The sequence below is a fragment of the Cryptotermes secundus genome, unplaced genomic scaffold, assembly GCF_002891405.2.
Source record: "Cryptotermes secundus unplaced genomic scaffold, Csec_1.0 scaffold183, whole genome shotgun sequence".
Lineage (NCBI taxonomy): Eukaryota > Metazoa > Arthropoda > Insecta > Blattodea > Kalotermitidae > Cryptotermes > Cryptotermes secundus.
This window is the reverse complement of record NW_019729899.1, coordinates 1,539,062-1,561,536: the sequence shown is the minus strand read 5'-3', so window position 1 is coordinate 1,561,536 and position 22,475 is coordinate 1,539,062. Positions and strand designations below refer to the sequence as shown.

The 22,475-nt window shown below is 40.2% G+C and overlaps 1 protein-coding gene across 2 annotated transcripts in view; it reads left to right on the top strand.

Annotated features, from left to right (window-relative positions):
* Positions 1-17,347, top strand: part of LOC111865754 — a 338,635-nt gene extending 321,288 nt beyond the window's left edge. For both annotated transcript variants that reach the window (XM_033751949.1, XM_023854022.2), the window contains exons 4-6: positions 8,081-8,214; positions 13,652-13,910; positions 16,565-17,347. In XM_033751949.1, the coding sequence (XP_033607840.1) occupies positions 8,081-8,214; positions 13,652-13,910; positions 16,565-16,638 (467 nt within the window). In that variant the 3' untranslated portion in view covers positions 16,639-17,347. The remainder of the gene's footprint in view (positions 1-8,080; positions 8,215-13,651; positions 13,911-16,564) is intronic.
* The last annotated feature ends 5,128 nt before the right edge of the window (positions 17,348-22,475 follow it).

Genomic DNA, 22,475 nt, shown 5'->3' with positions numbered 1-22,475 from the left:
TTATTTGTCTAAATTCTTGATGTAGACTCAAAATATTTATTGCATAAATTTGATATAAGAATTTTCTTTTATATGGTTTTCTTAATAAAATTTTAATATTCCGCAAAACAAAATAGCGTGAAAAGTCGTACTCAAATTTCAATACACACACTTTTCAAACTAGTTCCCTGCGATTTTGGCCTAAACTTAAATTTATTCTTGGTGAATATTCTGCATCGGGATAAGTAAAGCTGTTTCTCCTTAAATGTATTGAATATGTAATCACAGTGATTAGATCTTGCATACGACATAAATCGAAATAAGTTGAACTCCTCTTTTTCAACAGACTTTCTTTATTTACATCTGATTTAACTTTACGAGCCCGTCAGTTCGAGTCCGAAAGGTACTTAGAGAGTCCTGAAAAAAAAAGAGATGTTAACAAGACAAATGCCTTTCAGTCCTGAAGCGTTCCTGCCCACTCTCTATATCCAGTGAATTCGCATGTGGTGGAGAGATGGAATTTTGTTCCCTGTTGGGTTATCAATCACTCTCTCTGTCTCTCTTTCCATATTGATTGCTAACAGTTTGTCTTTATCTTCAGACGTTATGTAGTGTGAAGTTGAAAGGAATTATTATGAATCCTACGTACGTAATAATTTGAGCTTATGCGCTCATGGCCTGTTTGAAGTTTGAAGCTCGGCATTTGCTACTCTGTGACTCGATTGAAATGCCGGGTGTGTCTGGAATAAGTTGACTTATATTTAAATTGCTTAATGACATTCTTAAAACTTCAGAGATGAGATGGTCATGAGCCATGCATATGTAGAAGTCTGGAAGATACGGTAGTGGCCAAATACAAGTTCGCTGAGTTAACGTCTACCCTAAAACTCTTCTCGTGCAGACTCTGTCACTAAGCAAAGGGATTACTTTCTCCTGGGAAAGACGGCCAAGTTACAGACATTTAGTGAAGTAACATGTTACTTACAAACCTATATCCAGTGAAATGGACACAGGTGTAAATTTAACTTCTCAGTTCTCTTCTCATATAATATGGAGATTACTGTACTTTCCGATGTGCCGCCGTGTAGTCTGGTAGATCGTTGCGATCTTCAGTACGTTTCATAGTTATAGCCGTGAGGACCTGAAGTCAGACGTTCATTTCGTTGCTTTTGTTATATAAATTATATATAGTATATAATGTATGTATACAGAGAGTAAATAAATATATGTTACAACGCTCTGTGGTAGATAGATGGCTTCAATCTGATCATATTTTGTTAACACACCCATGTCCAGATGTGCTTCATTTTGGCGCTAAGGGTCACCAAAATTTCCGAGAGGATGGAGAAGTTTTAGGGGATGTTCTCGTTGTTTTACATCATAAAAGTTGCTCAAAATAATATCCGCCAACTTCATTGCATGTTCTGTACCGCCTGGCTATGTTATGCTGAACTCATTGAAAGATTCCTGGTATTTCCCGGATGGCTCCAGCTACTTTTATCTATGGCGACATCTATAACCCCTTGTGTATGCAGCTTCTGTTGACCGTCGCATTGTGGATGCCTGTCAGATTATCCGCAACTGCCCCGGCATCTTTGAACGGATGGGGTGGCCAATTGTGAGACGTGTCGACGCTTGCGTTGAATCTGATGGCAGGACAACCTGAGTACTCATGAGAAAGAGTACTCTTTCAGCTGTAACTCAAAATTAAATATTTCCGGACACATAATTATATGGATATTTTCTTGTTTTGGTATGTGGAGCTCATACCCCAATTTTTTTTTCGCACTTTTGAGTTACACTCTGTATGTATAAGCTAAGAGTACTTCTATCCCAATTTTAACCATTTGTTTATATTCCTCAACGAGTATATCCGTTATCTGTCCTTCACTGCCAACATTACTTTCGTCACAATTAATATGTTGTTGGACATTATCCATCGTCTTGTCTGTTTTTTTAGAAAACCGTCCTGTTTCTTTTAAAGCATTTATATATGTTCCTGTTTACGTATACAAAGCAACGAAATAACATGACGCTTGAGTTTCAGGAATTGCAGTGCGCCTGCAAAGGAACGATTAGAGCACATGCGAGACAGATGAGCCGGAGAAGTTGCCGCATCTACAGTAAAGCGTGTCTCGGTTCCGTGTTCTCGCGCGAAGAGAGGCGTAATTTGGTAGCCAGGCATTTGCTGTCAAATTTGTGTAACTATAAAATAGACAACTTGTAGGCATTTGTCGTCTAATAGACAAGCAGGAGAACATTATAAGTGAGACTGCGTTGAGGATTTCAAGGCGGTGGTTTTGAAGAGTTCTATTTCCTTGGTATATAATGGCGTGGTCGTTGAGAGTCAACAGCTGCCTGACGCTGTATCCCAGAAGAGAGAATGTGCTGTTCCTTAATAAAACTCGTTAAACAACCGCCATCGAGCGATGATCAGCATATCGGTTCCCCACGGCCGTTAATCTCGGTTTTCTAAACCGGATATCACTTATAAAACCATCCAGAATTATATAATATTAAGTAGTTCCTGTTCTTCTGTTGGGATTGGAGGTATTAATGAACTGAAGGTGTTAGACACTTCATAGCAAGCCCCGTGAAAGAAATTAGCGACATTGGCATAACCTGTAATGTGGCACCTTAAAAAGTCTACCATGTGGTAGATATTTTGGAAGAAACTAGCAACTCATGCACAACATACAAGATATCTGAAGAGTGAAGATTCTAAAAGCAGAAGACAGTGAACAGGAATTGTGGTCCTATGGAAACAGTTGAACCAACTCTAGAAGTGCAGTCGTCCCAGATCCTCATGAGTTGTAAGGTCAGTAAAGTCTAGTAGCGGCCATTTGTGTGTCATGTGGGGGGGAGGTGAATTCTGCGCCTCACAGCTCTGTATGTAAGCGACACCCGTCCGACGGCACAGCGTAATATATGAAGGCGATTTGTCGTAAAGCTAATCCTGATTTATCACTACACTCTGCAGGATCCGCTCCGTATTGAACTCTTTGACGACTAAGCCCCACTATAGACTTGCCTTTTACTAACCTGAAGGGTTTTAGTGCGTTCACAACGAACCGTAATGTGATACTGGTTCTTTGTTGTTCCGTATATAGGAACGTTCCAGATCCCTCTAGCCATTGCCATTCTGTTAAAGGAATCCGGACAATTTGTAGATGCACATGAATAACTCAGTCGGTAAGGAGACTGCTCACAACCTGAACGAACGTCGCTGAGGTTTCTAATTTATATTCCTGCTGTCATGATTTCGATTCTCGGTCCGGAATTCTTCTCTTTTGAAGTGTGGATTTTCGAGTTTCTCTTAATTCCTTTGGAAACATTCTGGAATAGTGCTGAAAACGGTCACGACCTTTGCTTCTGGCAGTCCTGTCACATGTTTACATAGATGCATGAAGATGCGGAAGGGTTGTTAAGTAAATTAAGATGAAACAGAAGCCACGCGGGTGAACGATGCAAACTGAGGTCCTCGTACCAGAGCGAAATAGTTCATTTCTACTCAGAACAATTCTATCGAGAACCCATACTACTAATAAGTGGATACTACTATGAATTTGTTAATAAGTATGTCCAGGTTTTCGAACGATTTCTCATCTCTACAGTGCCTGTGAAACTTGGTCTCCGACATTAAGGGAGGAACATAGACTGAGGGTGTTTGAGAACAGGGTGTTGAGGACAATATTTGGACCGAAGAGGGATGAAGTGACAGGAGGTTGGAGAAAACTGCATAATGAGGAGCTTCATAACCTGTACTCTTCTCCAAGTATAATTAGAATGATCAAGTGAATGAGGATGAAGTGGGCAGGGCATGTAGCACGAATTTTGGAGAAGAGGAATGCATGTAGGATATTGGTGGGAAAGCCAAAAGGAAGTAGGCCACTGGGAAGACCAAAGCGTAGTGAGTAGACAGCATTAAAATGGATCTTAGAGAGATAGGATGGGATGGTATGGATTGCATTGATCTGGCTCAGGATAGGAACCAATTGAGGGCTCTTGTGAACACGGTAGTGAATCTTCGTGTTCCATAAAATGCTGAGAAAGAGGAAGGCTCAGCTCCATGTGTAAGTGAGTACACTGCTTGTTACATGCTTTGCTTCGCCGACTCGTCTCGTGTTCGTCACCGTAATAATATTTGACTAAGATTAGCTTAAGTTAGTACGAAGCTCCTCATTATGAGTCTCTCTTCAGAACCCAGGAAACGAACACGCCTCGCCAGAAGATGGCACTATAGGCAAGCTATAAAATACTGCATAAATTAGACTGACATCAGACAGTGGTCAGTGTCTACTATAATTATGTCTTAATTATAGAAACAAAGTAATTATTTTACTTTTCATGATTTCCAGGCTCGTGGATTCTAACACCGCTCGAATTACAGATGTTTGTCTTCGATTTTCTGTGTTTTGTTTTGCTCTATGATAGCCCTGAGAGGACCACCTATGTGATCTAGTGGTCAGAGTTCCTGGCTACAGATCTAGAGGTCCCGGGTTCGATTCCCGTCACTACCAGTTTTTCTGAGAAGTCCATTCAATCCTCATAAGGATAACTGAGGAGTTACTTGAATGGAAAAGTAGCGGCACCGGTCTAGAAAACCGAAAATTAACGGCCGTGGGGATTCGTTGCGCTGACCACGCGACACCCTCTATCCGCTAAAGTTGGGACTAACTTCGCCGACAAGCGGCGGTCGCTCGATCGGTATAGTTCGCTTGCGGACTAAAACCCCGGAGTTTTTTTGTTTGATGATAACAATGGGCTGGGCTGATTCACCATTCTTGGTATCCTGCCGTACATCCAAGATATGCAGAACTTCAACATTCAGTCGGAGACAAGTGTGTAGCCCATGAAAGCGTAAGAAGTCGAAGGAACTTGAACATCTGTCGTTGTGCAACAAATAAATTACATGAGAGTGTAGACCTGATAACATGACTCTAATGTTCAGTATTTACTTGACTTGGTATCAGTATATATAATTCCTTTTAGCTTCATTGCATGGATTCATACTTGCATTTCACTGGATTGTAATGGGCTTTGCTTCTTAATTTACACATCGACCTCACGCGTCTTCACTTTCATGACAAGACTTAGTTTACATCTAGCGAAGATGCTGCTTTTGAAAACCTCAAATTGATCTTCTAGGCAATTTGCTCGTATCTTCCCCACATAATGGATGAGACATAAACTCTGGTTTAGGTATCATGTCCTCCTAGCTCGTGAGTAAGTGGTTCTTGCTGCGTTACCTAGCAACCGTCTGCCTCTTTAGGATAAACAAAGCAGTGGAACGTGACCTTCCACTGAGAGAGCAGAAGTTGCGTTCTTCTTTAGACTCCTAACAAAACGCAGTTTATGTTCACCGGGTGAATTTTTATATTATTTAATATTTAAGTAAGGCATGTGACAAAAGGTCACCAAGAAATTACAGTGATGACGTGGTGCCACGAGATTTTATTACTACTGGTTGAGGATCTATGCTACAATCCGGAAGGTTGCGGGTTCAAGTCCCGATGAGGTCATTGGATTTTTTTCAGATGACCTAATCCTTCCAGCCGCACTAGGCCCTGGGGTTTGCTCAGCCTCCAACAGAAATGAGTACCAGGAATTAATTAAATAATTTTCCTGGGGAGCAAAGCGCGGCCGGCGCGTAAGGCTGACAACCTTACCGCCACCATTGAACCGATTGTCTAGATAATGTGGGACCCTCAACGTCACTCAACCCTATGGGCCTTCACAGCCTGGTACAGGGATAGCTTTACTTTCTTTCTTTTTATTGTTTCCTGTTAAAATGTAAAAGTAAACTGTGTTCAAATTCTGTGCTAAAGAATTAAAAAATTTGGTGGTCATTACAAACACATCGCTCGATGGCGGTTGTTTAATGAGTTTTATTAAGGAACAGCACATTCTCTCTTCTGGGATACAGCGTCAGGCAGCTGTTGACTCTCAACGACCACGCCAGTATATACCAAGGAATAGAACTCTTCAAAACCACCGCCTTGAAATCCTCAACGCAGTCTCACTTATAATGTTCTCCTGCTTGTCTATTAGACGACAAATGCCTACAAGTTGTCTATTTTATAGTTACACAAATTTGACAGCAAATGCCTGGCTACCAAATTACGCCTCTCTTCGCGCGAGAACACGGAACCGAGACACGCTTTACTGTAGATGCGGCAACTTCTCCGGCTCATCTGTCTCGCATGTGCTCTAATCATACTCTTGCAGGCGCACTGCAAGCCCTGAAACGCACGCGTCATGTTATTTCTTTGCTTTGTATACGTAAACAGGAAGAAATATAAAGCTTTAAGAACATTACGTACGTCGTGTCTGTCGGGTTGCCCTTCTGTCCATCAATATATGCATGTCATGTCTCTGTCCACACTGACTTGGTACTGCGTCTTGTTACTAAAATATCACGACATATATATATTTTACCACAATTGAGAAGCAGAAATTTGAAGATTTGTAGCGCTTAAAATCTGATCAGTTCTCTAATTTTGATGATTTATTGCAGTAATACAATAAAATAAAATTATAATACTGAGGGATCAGCTTCACGTTGTGAGTGCTTTCTTCCTGTCGTGAGAGAGTCATTCATTCGTAAGAGAGTTCAGTTCAGTAGTTGAGTTGAGTTGCGTGTTCAGCTGTGGAGTGTTAACTAGCGAACAGCGGGAGCTGCAGAAGCGGCCTATTCACAAATCAGAGCCAAGTCACTCGCAGTGAAGGAGATGATCGTCGCTGTCCAGCAGAATGGAGCGAGTCTTACACAGTTGTTGATTTGAGCCGTTGTAAAATGCTTGTAATTAAGACAGATTGGAAACGAATCTGTTATTAAATCTAGCCGTCCAGTTCAGGACTTGTTATTATTCGTCAAGGAACCCTGGACACATGACTATGTATATATCTATTGCGATTGCAGAGTATTGTAACACTGTATCATATTGGGAATTATTTCAATTTAGGAAAACCTCTCGTTATATTTTCTCCATTTCCGGTCGTCGAGTGCACGAGTAAGTACATGTACAGTTACTGTATCGACGGAACTGTGTAACAAGGTCAACGAAACGATTAAAAAACGATAGAATGAGAATGGAATCAGCCGGGTCCTTAAAAGGGTTAATGCAGAAATTCAGGACAGCCTACGGCTGAGTCAAAGAGAAAATCCGAAAAGGACACCAGCGACAATCAGTGTGAAAAATCTAAACGTCGCTTCACAAGTGAATACAACACAAAAGCAAGGGACAAAATTACAGATTGCAGACGTAGCAAAACAACGGGCTTACGAATAAAACACAGGTTGCCGCAATAAAACATCTGTAGTAAAGGATACAAATCCAAATACTCCTTGTGAGGAGTAACAAGAATATTATAAAATTCAAAGGAAAATTAATTTTATTAGATTTTATTTGATTTAAATTAACTGTTGTATTTTAGCGTCCTGTTGCACTGATTTTCATCCATGATATGTATACAGTGGCCGTCTTGTAGTGCACTCAGTTTCACCTGTTACTTCACGACATGTTTCGGCAATATAGTGCCATCATCAGGTGCCCTAATTACGCTAATCTATTGCATTGCTTGCCTTTATAAAATTATTTAAAAGTGCGTATTTGTCAACTACAATGAATTTACACACACTAAAACCTGTTAAGATTATTCATCTTATGTGTCATGATTAAAACTTGCGTGTGGTTCTTCCGCTATGGGGGTCGTTTTTCTTATTTTCTGTGTAAACCGTGTCTTGTGATGTGTGTTCCCTTCTTAGCTGCGAGTGTTTTAGCGCGTACCAGTCAGACCACAACTATAACGGTTTGAATCATGAAGCGCGCAGGCGCATATGTGATGAATGGATAATATTCGTGCAGTGTACGGTTCTAGCATAGCAAGGCACCTGAAGTTGCCATTTAGGGCCGAAACATGTGTCGAAAGCGAGTGTGTGTTGCATTGGTGACGGACTGTGCAGTACATAAATAGTTTTAGATCCAAAATTGACATTATGTTGTTGATGCATAATAATTTATTCCGGTTTCCAGCTTTAATTAAAAAAATACTAACTCAGAATTACGTTATTGGTACAAAATTCTGTCCCCGTTTTCAGCTTTCCCGGCAGAGGACCCAATGATTGAAGGCGTACTGACAGCGTATTCAGTAGGTGATTACGTCACTGCGAATTGCACATCGGGAAAATCAAATCCTCCAGCCGTCCTCGCCTGGCAAATCAACGGCGTAAAGGTAAGCGTTTTGTACATTTGATTTCAATTGTATCTGACACAATAGTTCACCGTACAAATATTTACAGAGAGGCTTATTACAATTTTCATACATTCTGAATGCAAAGAATAACGAAAACTCTAAACATAGGCGACCTAGTTTTAAGGTATCACACCAACGGCCTGTCAGAGACGAAAGTAACAGATCGAAAAACTGAAGAAAGGGGACAAGGTTGAAGGGATAGAGAGCAAGGAACACAAGTGCAATAACAGTGAATTTGAGAGGGAGAGGCAATCAACTCCTGACCTGACACTGGCCAGGAAAAAACTGTAGAAACTACTGAAGCCTGTAAAGAACAGGAAGTTTCCATGTAAACTGTAGAAACTGCTAAAGCCTGTAAAAACAGGAAGTTTCCATGTAAATTGTAGAAACTACTGAAGCCTGTGAAGAACAGGAGGTTTCCATGTAAACTGTAGAAACTACTGAAGCCTGTGAAGAACAGGAAGTTTCCATGTAAACTGTAGAAACTACTGAAGCCTGTGAAGAACAGAAAGTTTTCATGTAAACTGTAGAAACTACTGAAGCCTGTAAAGAACAGGAAGTTTCCATGTAAACTGTAGAATTCTATTTGAACTGATGTTAAGCATATAAAACTAAATAGACTTACAGCGAACTTGAACTCAGTAAATATAAACCTGGTAATGAAAAATTATTTTCTATGCTCGAAATGCAAATGATGGGCCTGGCTTTCAGTGTGTCCCCCACCACTTCCCGTCTCATGCGAGAGACGGAGCCACGCTGCGTATCCTCAAGCAGCTTCCATCTCGTGGAGCAAGGTGTTGGGCGCAGGCTACGGTGTCAGGAAGGAAGTTCTGGGTAGGCCAAGACAGTAATTAAACAGAAAGGACGGTAGGAGCATTGCTTCTTGTGTAAACACCTCGCTGTGTAAACTGTCTGCTGAGTGATTGGAAGTCTGGAAGCCTTCGTGCCCCTGTTTGTTTCAAACGAACGTATAATTTTCGCGCCAATCCTCAGTGTACATTGCGAAGTTTCTATACCGCAGACTCATCAGAAATTTATAAAGTCTGAAATATGTTATAACTATTAAATTACTTCCTATGAGTGGGTTTGGGTTTGGTTCTGAGGTCCGGTAGCTTGAGAGATTATTTGTGACTATAAAAAAATCACAATAAAAACTGAGGACAGAGCAAGGTAAAAAGTTTACCGGTAACTGGACGTTGGTCAGCCAAAAAATGAACGTGTCACATAATGTTAATTGCACGTTTTTATATTACGAGTATAGGTCGATGCGCTCTATGCTACCGTTGCTACTAAAAGCAGTTTGTTGGCATCACTGCTTAAGAAAATGTCAAGAAATTTATTGTACATTTATCAACGAATGTTTTATGCTCAGAAAACAATGATATAGACCATATCGGTGAAGAAGTTCTTACAAGTGTCAACGGACAAATAATGCCAAATGTAAGGTGGACTAATCAGGCTTCAATGGCAGAATATTTTAGACTGAATTGAACATGTGACTTACATAAGAAAATGTCTTTTTTTTTTCTTGGCACTACAGCCCCAGTGGGCCTAGGCTTACCTCCATGAACTTCTCCGTTCACTTCGGTTTTTCTAGATCTTAGACATACGGTAGGACTCCTTGGGCGGGTGATCAGCTCGTCGCAAGGCCTGTACCTGTACACAAACACAGAAAAACACACAGAAACATCCATGCCCTGAGTGGGATTCGAACCCACGATCCCTGCTTCCGAGCGAGCGAAGGCAGTGAACGATTTAGACCGCTCGGCTACTGTGACCGGCAAGAAAATGTCTTAGAGAGGTGAGTAATTATCGACTGCTGAGGGAAGACTACTCCAGGAACATCAATTCAGCTCCATGAATGACGTCATGAAAGTGTTGCTATTGTGATGAACAGACTTTGCGCTTCCTGGTCATGTAAATTATAACAGAACTTTTAATCATTAAGTGAAAGACCAAATTACATCAACCTATTTATGTATTAAATTAGTCCTTAATCGTTTGTGACTGGTATAAAATTTACGAAAATATGATTTATAATCTGTTCTCTCTGATCGGATGTTGTCTATTTACTGTTCACTTTGTTACAAGTTTGAGACGTGAGGATTCGTTAAGAATTGATGTCACTTTGTGGATTACCAAGCGCGGCGTTGATCCTGAGAAGTGATTTATCGTTGCTTGTTTTCCACTACACTTCCATAAGAAACTTTGAACGCAAGTTTGTTATAGAACTACCATTTCCTATTCAATTATAAGACAATGTAACAAAGGGAGACCAAAACGTGCTCTCCTGGTAGTCATTTTATGCTTAGCAGCCAGAGAACATTCATCTTTTGCGTAGTTTTAGTATGGATATTCATTCTAACAACACTGTCGAAGCAGAGTTAAAGAGAATGAGGTTTAAGTACTGCAGGCGGCCAGCGGAAATTCATTTGTCATTTTAGATTGCAGCAGTGAAGCTAGCTGTGCTTGCATATTCTCAGGTGCACTCCATACAGTATGGTCCTTCTTGTGAAGTTTGCAGCTGCTCGGTTAGTCGGTATTTCCCCCCTTCTTTTATGAAACCAGCGGGTAAATTAGATGACCTTGTCCTCATGAACCTGCCACTGGAGCCTGACGTGGGTCAGTGGAATTACATTCTCCCTATTTATATAACACAATTTTAATATTATAATCTCATCTGTTCCCATTCTTCCAAGTGGTCCGTCGACCAAAATTTTATATGCAATTTTTATGTTTCGAGTGCTTGTTACTTTCCTCTTCTTCCTTGATTCGTTCACCCGAACATCAATGGGCGAAGACTATAAATGACTGATATCATCATGAAGTTTTCTTCAACTTCCTGTTACTTCCTCTCCCTTAGGTTAAAATATTCTCTTCAGTGCGTTCCCAAACAGTGACCGTATAGGACAATGTAGGAAAAGTACACGTACTTAAATATTTCGTGCTCTACACATGCTACAGGGTGGTCACGGTAGCCCAGCGCTCTAAGGCATGCACTGTCTTCGCTCGCTTGGAAACCGGGATCGTGGGTTCGGATCTGTTTCCTGTGAGGTACGATCTGAATTCTTGTATCTTATTCTTATACACTGCCGGTCACGGTAGCCGAGCGGTCTAAGGCATGTACTGTCTTCGCTCGCTTGGAAACCGGGATCATGGTTTCTGATCCCACTCAGGGCATGGATGTTCNCCCGTAATCGGTATTTTGCAAATGGTGTTACGGGGAAACCCTGGATTCAGCGAGGTGAAAAAATTCCGCAAGATAATAATATTTAAAACGTTATAATATATATGTTATAATTATAAACTTCACTTAAAATTAATTTAATTTTGTAACATATTTAGATTGGAAATTTTACTTTCAAACGAAGAAACTAATAAACTGAAATGTGTTTTTGCTTCGCTGAAGCAACAGATGAAGGCCCAGCTGTAATATCCGATGGGCACTGCTCACACACTAGGAGCTTGGATGCTATTAGTATGGCGCGAGAAGACCACTTTCCTTGGTGTGCTTGCCTCTCATCTTTTCCAGTGAATTCAGACACCTGACGTGGTTTTATGCTACACTCAGGGATTAATATGTGGCTGATGAATCATCCTGGACACAGAGTAACCCACTATAGAATTGTTATGTTTCTGAGAAAGGCATACCTTCGAGATGTGTCTGTCGAAACAGCTGCGAACGATGTCACAAAATTGGTTCACTGGAACTAGTCCGGTGATTGAGACTAGCTCTTTCCAACGGGCCCAACTGAGTAGGGTTATCCTGCCCCATCCAACTGAGGACGGAGACAGATCCAGTCTCCGAAACGTCCTGGTTTTCTGTCTTATATACCAGATGATGGATAGAGTCCAAAATAAGCCGAACAGTTCTGTACTTCCAAACATGTAGCAGTATAAAGGAAATTGTTTTATCCGCTGTCTGCGCCAAGCAACAGTAGAATATTGGGGTTATGCAATCCGTTTCTAGTCAACGTCTCTGTAAACACTTTTCCGCGTATCGGACCATACCATACAACGTGGTGACGCCATCAACAATAGAACTGTGTTTTCCATGCAGTCCGTGCCGTGGTTATATAACGAGAGATATGAGCTCTAAGTTCAGAGCTAATTTGAACTAGGAGTATAGATGAGTACAAGAAGTCAGCCTGTGAAGACTTCACATGTGAGTTGAAGACTTTCTTTGTGCTGTAGTGCAGTGATATCTGGAGTGTGACCGTTATAGTTCTTGTGTTCAAATCCTTTGCCAGGAAACGGATAAGGAAATCTGTTACCTAGCGACGACTAGTGTGAGCAGATATAGGGGACTTTTGTGTTATGATTATAGTAATCTTGATAATGTTATAATTATTTGTAGTTACGGCCAGTGAATATCCAATAAATCGACTCACCGATCCAATCCCACGTCTTAGTCACTGATACACGTGACAGGATTTTGCAGTGATTTATTTTCTCAAGACCAACGTCGAGAGCGGTGGGTCCAATGCACACGGTGGCAAAGAGGGGTCACTGTGGCTGCGCTGGGAACTCAGAGAATGTTAGTTTTATTTGTGGCGTGTGCCTTAAAGGTTAAAAACATGTCTGTAAGGGGTATGTCCAGTCATATCACGCAGGAAACATTAGTACTACAGCACAGGATAAAACAAAAAAGAACGGAAAAGTTACCAGTTAAGGTGGTTTATACGAGTGTTTAAACCTTNTCTAACGAAGGTCATAACACACAGAATTACTGGGTTTTGGGACTTTTTCCATCGTCCGCAATTCTAGGAAATAGAAAACGCTGGTTCAATGATTGATATTAGCTCTTTCTAAAGGGCCCAACTGAGTATGTTGCTTCGTCACCTGAAGGCGGAAACAGATCCAGTTTCCGAAACGTCGTGTTTTCTGTTTCCTAGAATTCCGGGCGATGGAAAAAAGTCCAGGAACCCAGTAATTCTACACGAAAGTGATGTTTGATGTTTGAAAGTGTATGGAAAGTATAGTTGTTCACAAAGTAACCGTGCAACATGCAGCTGAGCCATAAATTCTCACGTGGTAGTTTCTTGCGATGTTCTACTTGTTGCATTTCAGATTTCGGGGAAAAAAATGCTACCAGTTTATCTGCATCTATTGGCACTGCGTTGCGCAGGCGTCATATCATCGGACTACGGTGACGTACGTGTAGTTTCTTCCACTTAGCCGTTTGTAGTTCGGGGACAATGACCACAACTCAAGCCTTTCAGTTTGACGATCGGGCCGGTTCATGAGACAGCAGCGCTTCTTCTGCAGTGTAACCTACTTTTCAGGTCTTGCTTGACATTGCCTTTGATTTGGGTTGTCACGGCTACGAATCGAGATTATGCGTCCCCCTTCACCGCTGCAAAGAGAGGCTGCTATCGAAACATCTAACTTCCTGTGGGGTTCGTTGGTGTTTCAGGTGGACACGTGGGTCTGGGAGTACCGTGACGGAGCCGACGAGACGGACTCGCAAGGACTACACACCAAGACAGTGGGGCTGCACTTCCAGATCCAGAACGAGCACTTCACGAGTAACAGGGGGAGCCTCATTCCCAGGATGGAGATCCGCTGCTCGGCCACCGTAGGAGGCAGGACTCGGCACAAGGCCGTGTTCCCCAGCCTCGCAAGGGCCCTCACTTCTAATAAACTGGCGCAGGAGGGCTTCCGGAACTCTGCAGGTAGGATACTTGCCACATACGTGTCAGTATTAACAAAATCTAAGTACTGAGGAGAACATTTGTACGGAAAGCGAGCTTGGAAGAAGTAAGAGATAATATTACGAGGAACTTCTCAATAAGTAGACCCTACTCTTCAGCAGCTACCATTAGCACTGTACAAACGAAAGAGTATATTCGACAGAAATGTGAAATGCATGCAAAATTTTGGTTGAGAAACTTGAAAAAAATAAGATATCTCTAGGGAGATGCGGACATAGAGAGGAGATTAATAACAAAGATATCCTTAAAAAAAACGGAAAAGAATGTAGACTCGAATGAACTGGCTCTTGCTTTTTCCGTAAAGGAATCAGAACTTTATTGATTGTGTGACGAAATGTCATATTATCTCGTTAATGGAATTATAAAAACCTGATTTCTTTTGATAGTGGTCACTACTACGTCTAGTCTTGTCTGAAGAAGATTCCTTTCCCACAGTTCTGCCTAGTACATAGAAACACTGCAACAACAGATAACGAGGATTACGTTTGTAACTGAGTTCCACGATCCTCGGAAGGAAATGCCGCCAGACCAGCCATTACACGTTTTGCGGTTAGAACAAGATTGTGGTCGTACAAATACACTGCCAGGCCAACTGCAATGAACTGCTGACTGGATGAAAGTAACTGAACGCAACTGCATTTGCAGATAAAAAGTTTCCATTGTAAGGTTCATTCACTCACTCATGGGGTGAGCATTCTTGATAAGTCACCAATTGTGCAGCTACTCAAGAAATTTGCAGCATGCAACCCAAATGCTCATTAACGTGTTCACAAGAGCCCCCCATTGGTCCTTCTCCTGAGCCATATGAACCCAATCCAATCTATCCCATTCTGTCGCTCTAAGATCCATTTTAATATTGTCCACCCACCTATGTATAGGGCTTCCTAGTGGTCTCCTTCCATCTGGCTTTCCCACTAACATCCTATATGCATTTTTCTTCTCCCCTATTCGTTCTACACGCCCTGCAGATCTCATCCTCCTTGACTTGATCATTCTACTTATACTTGGAGAAGAGTACAAGTTATGAAGCTCCTCATTGTGCAGTTTTCTCTAACGTAGCAGCATTTGAAATCTCTTCGGTCCAAATATTCTTCTTAGCACCCTGTTCTCAAACACCCTCAGTCTATGTTCCTCCCTTAATGTCCGAGACAAAGTTTCACACCAATACAGAACCAGAGGAAAAATACAGTTTTGTGTACTCTAACTACGAGTATTATGCTTTTTGGAGACCAGACGAGAAGACAAAAGGCTCTGGACTGAATGGTAGCAAGCATTACCCGAATTCAGTCCCATCTTAATTTCCTCCTGAATCAAATTTTGATCTGTTACTGTCTTTCCCACATATCTGAACTGTGCCACTTTTTCAAAACATCTGTTATCTATGTCATGATTTTGTCCTGCATTCTGGTGGCGAGACAGCGACATATATTTAGTTTTCTCTGTGTTTACTTCTAGACCAAACTCCTTACTTGCGTCAGTTAAAGTTGTCCTGTGATTAACTAATTAAACACTACGCCATGAAGGCGTATGGGGGAGTGGATTTATAGAGCCACATAACCTCCTTACTAACATCAGCTAACGCCTATGAATTTTTCTTTACGTTATTAAATTTATTTGGTTCTATCACTCCAGCATTCGTGCTTGAAACACGGAGGCAGAACATACAGAACCGCCGTTAATATAGTGAGTAACCTGCCGGAAAATTAAATAAGAAATCTGAAGTATAAATTAAGAGCATTGCCACCGCACATATTTGATCGGTACTGTTGAGAGGAAAGCAATGAGGATGGAAAATAAATTTGGTAAACTTAAGTCCAGCAATTCACTGATTCATTCAGCCGTAGTCGCTGACTATGAATAGTACTGTCTTCCAAGATACCAAGCTGTGTCGTTAGGTAGCATTTTACCAACATTCCTCCAAAACCTCAGTAACTTTCAGATAAATTTCAGAAGATAAATACTATCCGTAATATTAGATATCCCTAATTAGACCCGTGGCTTTCTTCAGTCATTTTTCCCCTTGGCAGTACAATCCCAACGGGCCTAGGCCTACCTCCATGAACTTCTCCGTTCACTTCGGTTTTTCTAGATCTTGCACATTCGGTAGGACTCCTTGGGCGGGTGATCAGCTCGTCGCAAGGCTTCTACCTGTACACAAACACAGAAAAAAACACACACACAAACTAAACGTCCATGCCCTGATTGGGATTCGAACCCACGATCCCGGTTTTCAAGCGAGCAAAGACAGTACATGCCTTAGACCGCTGGGCTACCGTGACAGGCCTCTTGAGTTATTTTAGGTGATGTCAAATCTTTAGTGTATCCTCCCTCATCCTCTCTCGTTTCCGTTTATTTTTCGCTCTCCCTTCTTGTTTGATGACGCAAAATATCTGCCACTGATTTGCAGTGAGATTTAGACCTGTTCACTGAAACTAAAAAAGTTATCAAAAATGTATACTTCATCCCTCTCAGTCATCCTAAAAACTTAAAATATTTTACATATTCGTGCATATTTTGCTAATCTGTTTTGAGAACGGTATTTGCTTATCAGTTCTTGTCGTTTTAAGAGAAGCCCACTTTGTAGATCATAATTCCTTCTTACATTCTTGTTGCAGGTTTATTGGTGATGTCATCGCTGAACATTGTTTTTGTGTTGATTGCGTCATTCCGTATGGTGTGTTCATCCTGACATTAGAGCGAATGCAAGATGAGAAGTAAAATTTGTGAGATCATCATTTCCAGTCGCACCAAGTTGTATACATAATCAGCTAATTCCCTTCCACAACAAAATAACAAGAGTACATATGAATGGTGTTCATGGAATGTGTTGTATTGTTTTAACTGAGCTAAAACCCAACAACAAAAATTCAGTGCTAGAATTTTTTAGTGCGTGAAGAACGTGTTTTTGGTGAAGGGAATGAATGTGTTGTGTGGTTTCTAATCAAATACTCAAGATAATCAAGTGATATTCCATAAGATGAATTTAAAATATGCCCATTATTTGTAAATATGTGTTTTTATAGGAAAGAAGAAGATTCATGAATGAAAAAAAATATTTGTTGTGTGAAATCAACAGCCTCTTGAATAAGCTCAGAATACATTGAATTGATTCTCTCATAAGGTCAGTGATAATATATGTAATTGTTTTAGTTCTGCCTACCATGTTAGTTCTAGGATTAAAAGTCATTTGATATTTCTGAAAATCAAAATGTTAAACACATCGTCTTATAAAAGGACTCTCTTCTAATATCCGAACACAGTAGTTTTAGATATTGTGTGGAATATCACGTAATTTTGCAGTAAATTTCATGTCAATTTAGTGTTCAATTTTAAAATTGTTTATGTAAAAATTGATGCGATAATAAGAAAAAAATTGTTCGCTTTTAATTCAATGTTTACAGGTGGCTTTTTCAGTTTTATTAAGAAAAACTCAAGACACATTATATTACTTTTAAAAACATACTTCATATTACAAAGAACCCGCTGATTAATATCTTCTGTAATTTCGAACATTTGCAATATAATTCAGAGTGTAATATTGCGAGCGTCAAATCAAAACTATCTGGCTGCAAAGTATTTACGTGATTTATATTTTAAAAATATAAAAAAATACTTTAAATTAAGTATTGTAAATTTGCTAAGTCATATGTGAAGCACCATAATTTACAGCACTATTCGTGAACGGTTGTAAATGTATCAGTCTCACTTAAAAATTTAAATTAATTTTTCAGTTCCTAACTTGTATGTACTCCAAATGTATTCGGACCTTAACTTATTTCCTGCTGGCAGATATTTGATGATAAAAATTCATATTCGAAAATACTTGGCAAGAGCTTAAAGCCAATTACAGGAAAGCACTGAAAAATGAAAAATGTCTTAATGCAGAAGATGAAAATACTCTAAGAAGAAATGATAAAAATTGTATAACAAATAATATTCTTGGATTTAGCAGTTAATAAATTGTACTCTGTTAAAATTATCAGTATGTCTGCAGAGAACATTTTCCTCAGAAATGCAATCTTTGCAAGACGGCTTACATAAAAAATTGGAAAGCCTTTGACTGGTCCTGCAGGTGCAAGCAAATATTGTCACGTGTCACAGTAACTAAAGACGGGGTTCGGATTGGTAATTTGTTTTATTAATCACCTACAGTTCGTTAACTCCCATTAATGATTACATTGTTACTGCTTTACACAATTTACGATCACTCCACGTTAATCTCTTCAGGCTATCTGCACTAGTCTTCACGGATTTATATCACAGGAACTATAGTAATCTCACTGAATTATACATTCCAAATATTACATATAAATAAAGTCTTCTTAATCATACGTTAAATCTTTACAGGCCGAATTATAATTCTTCTTCAACTACGAAATTCCCATGGCTGTTTCCTGCCGAGAACTGATTTGCTTGCTTGTTCACGTGCTTCTGCCGCTGCTACTATTCGTAACTGCCCTGAACGAATTCTGTCTCTTACTTATATAGCCGCGGAACGGGCACGGACCTACAGTAAACAAATACCACCTGATCTTTATCCAGCCAGTCTATTGGAGCGTCCGTCGGATTTACAGAAGGCAAGGCTTCGTCTATTGTTGCATCTAGGATCATGTTTACATAGTTCTTGCCTGACACCGCGTTAATCAAATCCGTTACAGTATCAAAAATGGACGAGCGGTGAAATTTGTCTTTAAAGATAGAATGCAAAATGAAAGATCAATGAATAATAGCCCAAAATCAAGTGCCGAAATATTCAAATTAATGTGCTATAATACTAACACTGAACTAATTATGAATAATTTATGGCATCTCCACTGTTTACGTCCCTTAAAGAAATAATGTACATACGGAAATATGCAGGGTGTCCCAGGAGGAATGTGCCAGACTTCGGGAGGGTGTTCTTTGTGTTAAAGTATGCCGATATAACCCAAAACACCTATGTCCAAAGTTGAACGGTTATGGAGATAATGGCCAGAGAAGTGTGAAACTTTGACAGGTGTTACACACTTGTTGATTAGCAAATACATATTAAAACTGCCATGAATATGTGGTTTCTGTAATGTTAATAATGTACGTAACATCAAACTAACTTGGGAGTGACATGAAGCCATTAAATTGAACTACAAAAAACTCGCACGCCGTGTCATAGTTGTCGTTAAGGTTCCAAGCACTATACATGACACATGACTGGCAAGCACTGCCATAACATTGCTGACTGATCATTCTGGTATGCGAGTGTATGCAGCTAGCGTGAGCCGTTATCACCACACTCAAGGACAAACAGATAAGAGAACACAGCTGACAGGTACAGTGCGTGAACCCGCCAGAAGACCACACGTTCTTTGGGCCATTATCTCTGTAACCGTTCAACTTTTGACATGTGTTTTTGGTTATATCGGCGTACTTTAACATAAGGAACACCCTCCTGAAGTCTGGCACATTCCCCTGGGACACCCTGTATAACTCCTTGATTCTAACTTTAAGCTGTAAAATTTCACCAATAGTTAGTGTCTTCTTGCCATTCAGCGAAACTAATATTTCTGTATCAGTCGATTTAAGTAACAGGCTTGTGCAATAATATACGTATATAAACTTATCAAAATTAAAAGCCCTACTTACTTCCTTTTTATAGCTAACCTGAACCACTCTCTATGAAAGGATAATATTCCCGATATGCCACTATATCCGGCCAAACGAGAAAGGAGTGTCCCACTACGCCGTATTATTATCACTTAAATTCACAAGACCTGAATTCATTTTCCCCATCTGTGTCTAAAGTGCTTTCCTAGGGATCAGAGAGTTTAAAAGAGTTATTTGTAATTGTATCAACCACATTTTAGCTGAAAATTTTCTTCTGAACATTCCCCTGAGTTTTGCAAGGTTTGAAATATTTATAGTTATCTCCAAGGAATCATTTTTATTTTGCGGTCCAGCAAGACTAAAAGGAGCAGAAATATCAAATGCCGTTTCAGGAACGCCTCTGCTTAGCTCATGAACAATCTTACTGCGTCAATCAAACAGTAAACACAGTAATAATAAGGATTCTGTTGGTCACGTTTGTGGGTTCCGCTTTTTTTCAGAAAAACATGTTTGTATGCAATAACATGGAACATGGATCAACACACAAACATACCTTGCGTATTGGGTACTTGGTCTTTGTCCGTATTTCGATATTCTTCGCGAAATACATGACAACAAACTTGTCTTCCAAAGACGAACCTCTGTTGCATAGCACTCAAAGCCCTTCGGCTAAATGGTGGAAAGGGGTTTTATTTCCCGTGAGGTGGTCCGTGTTCAAGGCTACCTTTACTCTTGTGTTACGTCTCTGACCAATGAGGCCTCAAAATTATGTGTTATAACTACGAACCACAGGAAGTGAAGTGTATATATTTCCAAGTTGGCCGCGCCATAGCTCAAGCGGTTCGTTGTTTCTGTTGTAGTGTTCTCTCGTTTCTAACGTAAACCTACTCTGGATATCTTAAGGTACGTTCGTGGAGCACAAATTTTCCTAAGGTACAAATGTGTTTTTAAAATCTGTATGGGTCGCATGACGTAATATTTTATGTCATAAAATAATTTTACTGGTAAAATTCCGCCAGAACATTTCGTTACAGTACAGAAACTGTAGTCCGTGTTCTGTCCCCTTTAAGCCCAAGCGCACACTGGCGAGCATGGCGGTTTGCTATATAGTATATACTTCGACAAGTTGTTCCATTTCTTTTCATTTTTTGTGATGTCTTCACTTTCCATTCTTCGCTTCTATCTTTTCTTTTAGCGGTTTCTCATTTATCCAGAGATCAAGTGACAGCTCCATTAAGGCATATCAATAATGGTCTCGTGCAAGATCGAGCCGTGTTTTCAACCGGAAGATACCGCTAAAGCTGATGACATGTGACGTGATCATTTTGTACGGTGGTTACATATCTATGCAACCCTGGAATCTGTAACACTTTCCTAGAATCTGGAAATTAAATTATAATAGAGTATGCGCAATTCAGAAAAGTAGTGGAGACTGTGGTGAAATATTTTAAGCATTTCGCCTTGAAGCTAAACCTGACAATGCCATTAACCGTGGTTTTATTCTTGAGTATCTGGGAAATTTGTCTCTCGGCCGGATCGACGGTTTTTTAACTTTGTAGTAGTTCTGCATGCAACTCAAATTTCATCTACTGGAACATAATTCAGCCCAAATTCAAGTGTGATTTATGGGAGAAACAAAATATTAAGTTTCCTCCAGGCGTCCTTCTTTACGTCATCCGGCTTTCATCCGTTGGCACTTGTATACCATGAGGGTTTAGTGTTGATAAAAACATTGTTATAATTTGGTCTGTTTCTGCTGTAGACATCTCAAGACTGAAAATAACTTCTATTAATGATTATTGTGCCGGTCACGGTAGCCGAGCGGTCTAAGCCATGTACTGTCTTCTCTCGTTTGGAAACCGGGATCGTGGGTTCGAATCTCACTCAGGGCATGGATGTTTGTGTGCGTTTTTCTGTGTTTGTGTACAGGTAGAGGCCTTGCGACGAGCTGATCACTCGCCCAAGGAGCCCTACCGTGTGTAAGATCTAGAAAAACCGAAGTGAACGGAGAAGTTCATGGAGGTAGGCCTAGGCCCACTGGGGCTGTAGCACCAAAAAAAAAGATTATTGTAGTACTTGGAAAATGAGGTCAATACAAATGTAAAAGTATCACGTCAACCTCACAAAAGAAATTTAGGAAATAAGTGTAAAAATTACGTATTTTTCGCTCCGGAAAGGATACTTAACCGACATATGTTAGTAATGGAGAGCGAACTGACATAAGAACTTCATTCAGTTAACTAAGTCTGTATCCATTTTCCGTGAACAAGTGAATTACAACCCGTAATTACGGCCTGCCGCGTCGTTGTGAATTGCAAGATAACCTCCATTAATTCACAGATCCAAAGCAGTCTCCATCAATTTTCGTATAGCATTTGGGGTATAACTAACATTTACTTCACCCTGTTATTTTATCACGATGAATCACGCACAAACTGCTGTTCCTTTGGTCACAAGGCAATCTAGCATTAAGATGCGAGTGTGTGCAGAGTTCAGACATGTTCGTTGGTGTTTTTGTTTTCGAAGGGGGGGCGGTTGATGCAAAATGGTTCTTCCAATGCTGGACATTGTTCAGAAACCCGGTGAATTATCACGAAACTCTGTTTTAAACAGATTTAGATAAGTTTCATTTTATATGCTTGTGCCCTTCTTGAAGTATTAAGATTTTATATTACAAATATTTATATATTTATTGTTATGCAATACATTGTATCCTGAGTTGTCTCTCCTGGCACTTTGCACCCTATTTATATAATGTAACATAATAAATATAAGAAACATGTACATGCATTAAGTATGCCAGTGACGTAATATCCTGTGTCCGGTACTATATTATCTCATTATTATTAGCAGATGTTCCTATCACACAAACTATTGAAACATATCAGATAGACGCATCCTTGCTTCAAAATATGTCTTTCAATTCAGACATTTAATCAAACTGGG